Source organism: Drosophila arizonae, chromosome X, assembly GCF_054131065.1.
Source record: "Drosophila arizonae isolate 15081-1271.41 chromosome X, UAZ_ARI_1.0, whole genome shotgun sequence".
In the NCBI taxonomy this organism is placed as follows: Eukaryota; Metazoa; Arthropoda; class Insecta; order Diptera; family Drosophilidae; genus Drosophila; species Drosophila arizonae.
Window position 1 is genome coordinate 32,147,683 of NC_142927.1, and position 10,029 is coordinate 32,157,711.

At 39.1% G+C, this 10,029-nt stretch overlaps 1 protein-coding gene and 1 pseudogene across 9 annotated transcripts in view; both read left to right on the top strand.

Annotated features, from left to right (window-relative positions):
* Window positions 1-9,764, top strand: part of l(1)G0196 (inositol hexakisphosphate and diphosphoinositol-pentakisphosphate kinase) — a 67,639-nt gene extending 57,875 nt beyond the window's left edge. For all 8 annotated transcript variants that reach the window (XM_089474053.1, XM_089474054.1, XM_089474055.1 and 5 more), the window contains 2 exons: window positions 37-259; window positions 8,722-9,764. In XM_089474053.1, coding sequence (XP_089330179.1) covers window positions 37-259; window positions 8,722-9,633 — 1,135 coding nt within the window. In that variant the 3' untranslated portion in view covers window positions 9,634-9,764. The remainder of the gene's footprint in view (window positions 1-36; window positions 260-8,721) is intronic.
* Window positions 4,496-8,383, top strand: LOC149268180 (uncharacterized; annotated as a pseudogene). The gene is made up of 4 exons (XR_016270858.1): window positions 4,496-5,812; window positions 5,871-6,258; window positions 6,330-6,502; window positions 8,370-8,383. The product of XR_016270858.1 is annotated as an uncharacterized LOC149268180 (transcript).
* Window positions 9,765-10,029: the final 265 nt, after the last annotated feature.

Sequence of the window (10,029 nt, forward strand, 5' to 3'; positions counted from 1 at the left end):
ATCTTACATATTTCACTACTTGTATAATATTTAAAGAAATGTGAATATTCTACTGAATGAGTGGGATGAGCTGCGCTGTTTTGAACCGATGAACCAAGACGCACTCCCACTGTCCAGCACTATTAGCGACATATATTTGAACGTCCGCGATGAAGCAGAGCCGGCAAGCACTTGCCTAACTCCTGTCAGCGTTGCCATGGATAAGGACATGGACTTGAGCATGGTGGCTAATAAAGGTTCCATGACAATTTCCGTGGATGTAAGTCAGAGTTTGTCTTAGTCTACACAGAAAATATTTTTTATAGATCCAAATGGCGTTGGCTTTCAATTTTTCGATACCTTCCTATATCTTGAACTTATTAAAAATGATAATTTATTGTATAATGCTGGTGTGCAAATACATGAACCTAGAGAAGAATGTATGACCGCTCCTATAGAGTATATAAATGACAAATGTCATGCCAACTCGACCAACTCCGTCGGGCCATTCATTTGGACGGGGGTTGCTAACCACAGAGCACATAGACCGGACAGGTACAAAACGTTTTGCGCACTTTTTATACCCTGAACCCATTATACCCATGTAACAGGCAGAAGGAGGCGTGGCAGACCCCACAAAGTATATATATTCTTGATCAGGGCGACGAGCTAAGTCGATTTGGCCCTGTCTGTCTGTCTGTCTGTCCGTCTGTCCGTCCGTCCGTCTGTCCGTATGTTTGAACGCGTCGATTTCCGAAGATATAAGAGCTAGAGACTTGAATTTTTTTTTTAAATGACCGTATATACAGCGCGGGCGCTGACCGTATATACAGAGCAAGGGAAACATTGAGCATAGAGGGATCTTTTGTTCAACATTTGATCATCTCGGTCGAGCGCATGAAGCGAAATGATTGTGCTTTCGTACATTAGTAGTATTAGTAACCCAAACCTACAAGTGAGGAGCCGAGCGAATACGAAGTTGTCTGGGGTGTTAACGCTCGAAAAAAAAGTGTGCAAAACGCTTTACACGTGTCCGGTCTATGTGTTCTCTGGTTAGTGTTTATATTTAATTCAGAACAACTTATTGTGAACAACAATATCGAACTTTTTTATTCTATGTAAATGAAACGAAAAGACTTCTTAACAGAGCTTATAATATAAGAGCAATTAAAAAATGTATGCCACTCTTTTGATAGCGTGTAGTACAAGAATTTATGTGTTAAAGATTGCCGACAAATTTTCAAATAGTGAACAAATGTTGCTTAATTTTCATTCATATATATCTTTGGAGAACATGCAAGTATTGAACACTAATATAAGAACATTTACCCAATTTAGTAGGAAACTACTCAAGACGCGACAAAGTTTTGGATTGAGAGGCGTGTTTCGAAGGATTCGATAGGAATTAAGAAATTTAGGAACTTGGGCCCTTTTGCATTGCTTTCTTTGCCAATGCCCAAGTGGGTAAAATTTTTCGTCGGATCAATACTGTGATGCTTAACTCAATTTCAAGCATGAGGTAAAACATATATATTATAAAACTTCACAGATACATCTTGCGGTGGTTGAAGAAATGATGCCATGATTATAAGTTGTTAAAAATATATTTTAATATCAATCAAATCAAAGCAAAAAACATAAGCCTTTTCCCGATATTTTTTTTCCCCACTAAAAACAGCTTTTTTTGCTCAACAAAAATTCGCAACACTGATGTAAGAGCAACACAGTCTTGTCAGGGTAAACAGCGAGCTACGGTGGCCGTCGACTTCTCAAACGATTCTGACTTCTTTGTCTCTTTAATTTCTTGTGCTTACCACCGGACCACACTCATTTCCATACTACAAAATATAACCGACCATTTCAACAGTCGCGAAACAAACAAAATAGCAAAGCCATACGAATTCGCATGCTGCACTCTAAATACTCTTAACTTCACTATGCAAGCTGCGCTTGTGTGAGACCAAAGCAATCACCACACCCTGTCATAAACTCGAATTCTTTGTTTAAGGGCATCTGGCAGTACCAGAATCTACCAAGCGAAAATTGCTAGATTTGGGGAAAAAAGTTGCCAAAAATTGCTAAATTTTTTTTATAAATTGCCAAAAAAATTGCTAAATCCAATATTTTAATTTATAACAAGCTCCGATATACAAAAATAAAAATCAAAATGTAAAACTCTTAAATTAATAAGCAACATGGTCTTAAATTATACTTTTATACATTTACATTTAACTACAAAATACTTAAAATACTATCTAGCTCGTAATCTTCTTCACATAAATCGGTGTACTTCTTATTGCCAGTAATTTGGGTCAAGTGCTCATATGGTAGATAATAATTATAGCAACATTTTCCGTGTCTTTGTAGTCCATATCTGTTAAAATGATCGAAGTTTAATTTTTTTGCACACTTATGTCAGTGGACTCGTCCAACAGAAGACTAAAAGTTGAGTTTCCGATGTCGGTTCGCAAGTCGTCCATGAAATGCACTGCGAGTACATTTTTAATAATGTAGGTGCATTTTGTTCGACCTAATTTGATATTTGCAGCAGCTTTGCAAGCTGAAAACTGCTCCACACACAACTTTGACAAGTGATCACTTCTTGCAATCGCAATGTGTTTGGCAATATGTAGGCATAAAGCTGCTTCCTGTTCCTGCGTTTTGGTCGACTTACGAACGAAAGGCAACTTATTTTTTTGGGTAACTGCGCCCATCACAGCCACATGTCTTTTGGAGGCACCGTGCTGGCGGATGTCAAAAAGCTTTGCGCCAATTGAGGATTTGCACAATAAGCTCGCGTTGAATCGGTGATATCCTTACGAATCCATAGCTTAAATTCGTCATCCTGCAGCCAGGCATCTCGAAAATGTTGCTTATAAATTTTCGACATCTTGTTTCAATCACCGTCACTTTCCAAATGTAAAGCCACTAACCAGAGAACACATAGACTAGACATCTAGAACAAATTTTTTCACCGACGAAAAAATGCGCTGAGGAGACTACACAACTTCGTATTTGCTCGGCTCAGTCTCTTGAGGCTCAAGCAGTGAAAATATTGCACGACAAAATCAGTGTGCTGCGACTGCTGCCACGAAATGCACGCATTACCAAATGAAGCACGGCTATGCGCTATTTGTCCTACTCTCTCTCTCACTCTCTCTCTATGGCCTCTCAAATAGCAGCAGCAGCACTTCACAAGGCAGACCAATGGTAAATTTTGGGCTGATGATAGACGAAAATACTGAGAAAGAATTGAGTTTCGCGACGCACGCACACAAAAGCACATACACGTAGCAAGGATGTAAGTGTGTGTGTGCATGCTCCTCGCGAAAATGTATTCTTTCTGTGCACAACAGCCTGTGCAAATTGTAAAGCCCAAAATTTGCCGTTGTTCTGCCTTGTGAAGTGAGCACATGCATACATACATTTGTGTATGTGTATGCTTGTATGGGATGGCAAGCTAATTGTCTCTGGATTTAGTAGTTTGTAAATTTTGTATGATTTGAATCGTAGGGTGACTATCAAATGGGCCATTATGACTTAATTAGAAATTTTTGACAATAATGAGTAAAGCTTGAGTATAATATGACATGTGTATTTCATATATTGCAAAGCATTTAATAAAGTTAGTAGTGTTTTACGATCATTTTTTCGGTTGAAAATGTGTATAAAATAATTTTAATTATATATAATTATTTACGGATATAAACACATTTATAAAAATGATTAGCAATAATAATATATAAATGTACTTATGTACATAACTATGTATGTTCATACATAGTACATCTGTGTAAAGTGGTTATGACAGTCCGTAAGACCGACCAAATGCAAATGCTGGGCTTTAAAATTGCTATAAGCAGCAAGAGTAACGAACGCAGGTCACAAATGCTCATACATGTGGCAAGGGACTACAAGTGTGTGTGTGTGCATGCCCGTCGCGAAATCATATTCTTTATGCGTATCAACGCTTTCCTACCCTTCCCACGAATAACCATCGAAACGCTTACATATTGTTTGCATGAGCGTGACAAACGCTTTTATGATTTCGGTAAACCCTTCACTCATAAGGAACGAGCTGAGATCGTCGCGAACAATTTTCAATTTTTGTGTGCTGCTGCTATTCGAGAGACCATAGAGAGAGAGCATAAAGAGAGGGAGAGAGTGAGCAAGGGAAAAAGAGCACATAGCCGTGCTTCATTTAGTAATGCGTGCATTTCGTGGCAGCAGTCGCAGCACACTGATTTTGTCTTGCCTTATTTTCACTGCTTGAGCCTCAGAAGACCGAGCCGACCAAATACGAAGTTGTCCGGTCTCTTCAGCGCATTTTTCCGGTGTTGAAAAAGTTTGTTCTATATGTCTAGTCTATGTGTTCTCTGGTTAGTGTGTCTAGTCTATATGTTATCTGGTTAGTGGTTAAGCGTAATCGTTGTATATGTCATCGAACCACTGAGTCAAATACAAGTTCCGAACCACCATTAATCGGAATTTTGCAGTCGACAAAAAGGTAAACAAAATGAAAAAACTTTGTACTACAGTATGAAAATTGCTATTTATACCCTGAACCACTAATTAATTATGCGCACCAACGCTTTCATACCCTTCCCACAAATAATAAGGAAAACGCATGACAAACGGTTTGAAAAGTTCGGTATACTCTTCACACAGAAGGGAAGGCATGGGTTCTCGCAGCGAAGAAATTTCAATTTTTGTGAGCTGCTGCTTGTGCTCACATGCATACATATGTACATATACATATTTGGGAGAGCAGAGAGAATCGTGAGAGAGAGAGAGCAAGGGAAACATTCAACGCATAGGGATCTTTTGTTCAATATTTGACCATCTCGGTCGAGCGCATGAAGCGAAATGATTGTGCTTTCGTATTTTTTCGTAGCCCGAACCCAAAAATGGAGGAGCCGAGCAAATACGAAGGGTCTGGGAGATATCTCCCGAAAAAAAGTGTGCAAAACGCTTTACACTACTTGTCCGGTCTATGTGTTCTCTGGCTAGTGCCTGAACCCATTTTCAATGGGAAATCAGGGTATAATGGTTTTGTTGAAATGTATGTAACAGGCAGAAGGAGGCGGGGCAGACCCCACAAAGTATATATATTCTTGATCAGGGAGACGAGCTGAGTTGATTTGCCCCTGTCCGTCTGTCCACAAAAAAAGTTATTAAGCAATTAAGTTCTCATAGTAAGCGCTCACTGCCGCCCATGCGTGTTTATGCTTGTGTGTGTATATGTATGTAAATGTTTGTGTATGTGTGTGTGTGTGTATGTGTGTGTATGTGTGTGTATGTATGTGTATGTATGTATGCCTGTGTGTGCGTGCGTGCGTGTGTGTGTGTGTGTGTGTGTTTCTTGTGTAAGCTGAAAGACGCGAAAAGATCAGGGGATCTCGAAGTCGACTAGTCTCGACTAGAGCTTTTTTACTTGTTTAAAAATGAATTAGGCTTTTTTCGCTTTTTTTAATACTGCCACCAATAAAAAAATGTAGCAGCGCGGTTGCGACTTGTAAAAAAAGTTTGGTATTAAAATCTTCCATTTTCGATAAACCTGTGAAGAAGTTTGGTAAAAATATACCAAATGTGTGAAAGAGTGGCAGCTTTATCATACGTTTATATCGATATTCGCCAATATCACCACCACAACTTTACACAAACTGTAATCACAATAAGTGGGATTTTTTCGGCATGTAGAATCCGATATGTACAAAGGGTATGATTTTGAAAAGAAAATCAAATCTTTGAATATCGATGCAAGCCTCGAACAAGAAATTCGTGCTCGCTGCTCTTATTTTGTGATTGAACTTATCAAGCAGCTAAAGCAGAGGTAACCAATTTGTCTGATTCTTCTACCGACCATTAAATAATTTTAATTTTATCTGCAGGCTAACCGACAATTTTAAAATTTTAAAAAACATTGACGCTTTTTCCGTTTTCAAAATTCTGTCAACTAAAAAAAAAAGGAATCACAGAATTGTTAGAACACCTCCAAGTAGACAGAATAGCCGACATTGAGCGGCAATACTATGACATTAATCTAGTTAAGTGGGAGAACGTCAATGACAGCTCCAAATTTTGGAATGAAGTCTCTAATTACAAGGATTCTGGCGGCAACCGCAGATTCCTTGACTTGGCAGCTGTTGTCCTGCAAATGTTTTCATTACCATGGTCCAACGCGGAGTTGGAACGCGTATTTAGCCAGTTTAACTTGGTAAAGTCCAAGTTAAGGAACTCAATGAGCCTAAACACAATAAACAGTATTTTTAGCATAAGGTAATATTTTTTTAAGAGTGAAAAGATGATACCGATTTATATATTACTTTTTTATTTAATATAACACATAGATATGGTTTGCGAAGACTGGGCAAATGCTGCTATGAATACAAAGTTCCTCCAAATTATCTTCGCATGATAGGTACTAATAGGTCGTACGATTCTGAAAGCGATGCTAGTCGCAACGAATTAGATAGCATGCTGAAAATCTTGAAAATTAAAAAAAAAAAAAAAAAAAAAACAAGTAAGAAAGCTCTAGTCGAGACTACTCGACTAAGAGATCCCCTGAACCCTTGGAGTAATAGCTATTTCAATAATTTTCCGAGTCTTTCAGCTTACACAAGAAACACGCACACACACACACACACACACACACACACACACACGCACGCACGCACGCACAGGCATACATACACACACACACACACACACACACACACACACATACATAAACAATTACATACATATACACACACAAGCATCAACACGCATGGGCTGCAGTGTGCGCTTACTATGAGAACTTAATTGTTTAATAACTTTTTTTATGGACGTACGATCTTCATGAAACTTTCAGATTACGATTATAACATGGATATGCATGTAATTGCCAAAGCACAAGTCTCTAGTATTTGAAATACGCTTTTTACAGAAGTGAGGGTGAGGGGGTGAATTTAACAGTGGGGGGTAAATTTTAACAAAACCCGAAATTGTATAAATTGCATGTAAGCATACATTAAAAATTTGGAGACTCTAGCAATAAAGGTGTAGAAGATATAATTTTATAACTGGGTTTCGATAAGGTTTTTTATCGATAAAAAGATCGGGATGAGTTATCGATTTTTAATGATAAACTTGATATGCGCGCTGTAATTACGGACATTTAAAAAAAAAGTTGAAGTCTCTAGCTCGTATATCTTCTGAAATCGACGCGTTCATACATACGGACAGACGGACAGACGGACGGACGGACAGACGGACAGACAGACGGACAGGGCCAAATCAACTCAGCTCGTCGCCCTGATCAAGAATATATATACTTTGTGGGGTCTGCCACGCCTCCTTCTGCCTGTTACATACATTTCAACAAAACCATTATACCCTGATTTCCCATTGAAAATGGGTTCAGGGTATAAAACAAAACGAAAATAATCAAGCCATAAAAACCGCTTTTTATACCCTGAACCCATTGAAAATGGGAAATCAGGGTATAATGGTTTTGTGAAAAGTATGTAACAGGCAGAAGGAATCATCGCAGACCCCATAAAGTATATATATTCTTGATCAGGACGACGAGCTGAGTCGATATAGCCCTGTCCGTCTGTCCGTCCGTCCGTCCGTCCGTCCGTCCGTCCGTCCGTATGAGCAAAAGGATCTCAGAAGATATAAGAGCTAGAGAGCTGAAATTTGGCAAGCATACTCGTGTATACCATAGGCAGTACAAGTTTGCTTTATTTTTTCGATAACTCATCCGATAACTTTTTTATCGAGAATAATCGAAAAATCGACAATGTTTTTTCAGCTTATTTTGAACACTTTTAGACCTGGAGACTTCAAATTTGCGTTGTATATAAAGTTAATGGATACAAAGATTTTGTAATTTACAGATTTTGGATACCACGCCCCCTTCGCCCCCAATTTGTAAAAAACGCATTTCAAGTACTAGAGACTTGTGCTTTGAAATGTACACACATTTAAGCCATATGATTACGCTCTAAAAGTTTCATTAAGATCGTATGTCTACAAAAGAAATTATTCAACAAATAAATTCTCGTTATATTGCCCACACTGCAGTGCAGCCCAAGCGCAGCCGCTGCTAGCTGCGCAGTTTGCAAAGCGCGTGCTTATACGTGCATGTGTATGTATGTGTGCATAAAAGAAGTCCAGAATGATTAGAATATCAGTTTGGAGGGTTCAGGGTATCTCCTAGTCGAGCAGTCTCGACTGGAGCCTTCTTACTTGTTTTTAGGCTGCTTTGTAAAAATTTGCAGCTTTTTTTTTTTCCGTGTCTTCCATCTAAAAACAGTTTTTTTTTCTGGTAAAAAGTTGGCAGCACTGGTCCTAATAGCCAGTACATTTTTTATACCCTGAACCCATTTTCAATGGGAAATCAGGATACAATGGTTAGTGGTGATACATACATATATGTATATATGATCTGCGCATTAATATGTTGATAAATAATATATACGTAAATACGTACATGTGCATGTACATATGTATGTACATATATGCATGTATGTATATTTAATCATCTGTTTAGGCCCAGACCAGCGGATAAACTGTATGCGTAAATTGTTATAATCATTCACAAAAGTGAATGCATGTGTGCGTATGTGGGAATGTGTGTGTGCCAGTATTTATGAGTCCTAGAATGATTAATAGAAGAAGTTTCTGCAAGATATCTGCTTATCGGGTATTCTTAAAGCACTCTTGATTATTACAAAATTATATTACCTCTTGCAGGGATTTGATAATGAAGAAGCAACACTGTCAGCAGCAACGATACGTTCGCTGCCCGTCGACTTGGAGCCAAAATTGGAAACATGCTTCTGCTGTCCGACGCATTCTGTTATGCCACCTGATGTGGCCATGGATGATCAAAATTTCCGCATTGCAATGCCTGTGCACATTACACAGGCATCACCGGAGCACAATCGGCAAATCGCAAGACGTGCTCACGATCCAATTTCCCCCCGCATTCAGAAGCAGATCAGTTTGTTTGAAGGTGCTGGCACCAGTGTGGAAGCCAGCGTACTGCATGCGTCGATCAACTTGCCGGCGGCAGCACAGCAACTACGCCAGGATGCGCGCTTACGTAAATTTGAAAATTTAACGCAGTCCACTTCCAATTCTAATTTCCCTTTTGAGAGTAACACATTAAAACGTGTACCATTGGTCAGCACTAAGGATGATTATGCGAATGTTTCGCATACACAAAGCTGTCTCAACTTGAAAAGTAGTGGTGGAGTCGGCTACGGCTCTGGTTCTCTCACTTATGGCTCTCCGAAACATAAGCCCGATGCCACACTCTTAAAAGAACGACATGAAATACCAACAGGCGACTGTTACAAAGCTGGCCTGGCCAATTATAATCCGTTGCCCAATGCACTGTCCGTTTGCTGTTCTTTGGACTTGGATGCTGGATGTAGTACATCGACTCCAAATACTTCGGTGACTATGGCAGCACCACATTCCGGCGCCTTAATTGTGAAGGAACGCTTTATTGAGCCCCCCAAGAGAGGAGTTGTGCGTGACTATCACGGCAAAACGCAGTCCATGGACGCCGACTTTCTGTTCAACGAGTTTTTATTGCTGCCTGCGGTTGTACCGCAAATAGATGTAGAACAGGAGGAGAAACTAGAGGCGTCGGAATAAATGGTCACTTAACTAATTAAATAAAATTGTGAAATTTGTCATGTAGATCTCTATCTCTAACTTAAACTTGTATCAACTGCATTGTCGTTTGCCTACTTAAATAAAAATCCAACTATTTTATTGTTATAGCACTAGTTAATCGAATTATTGAACACAATGAAAAACGAGTAAGAAAGCTGAAGTCGAGACTGCTCGACTTCGAAATCCCCTGAACCCTTCTAAGAATTGATATTCCCATAATTATTCGCGTCTTTCTGCTTACACAAGACACACACACACATAGGCATGCACGCATAAACACGCATGGACTGCGTTTACTATGGGAACTTAATTGTTTAATAACTTTTCTTGTCGATGGACTATCTCCATGAAACTTGTAGATCGTGACATTGCAAT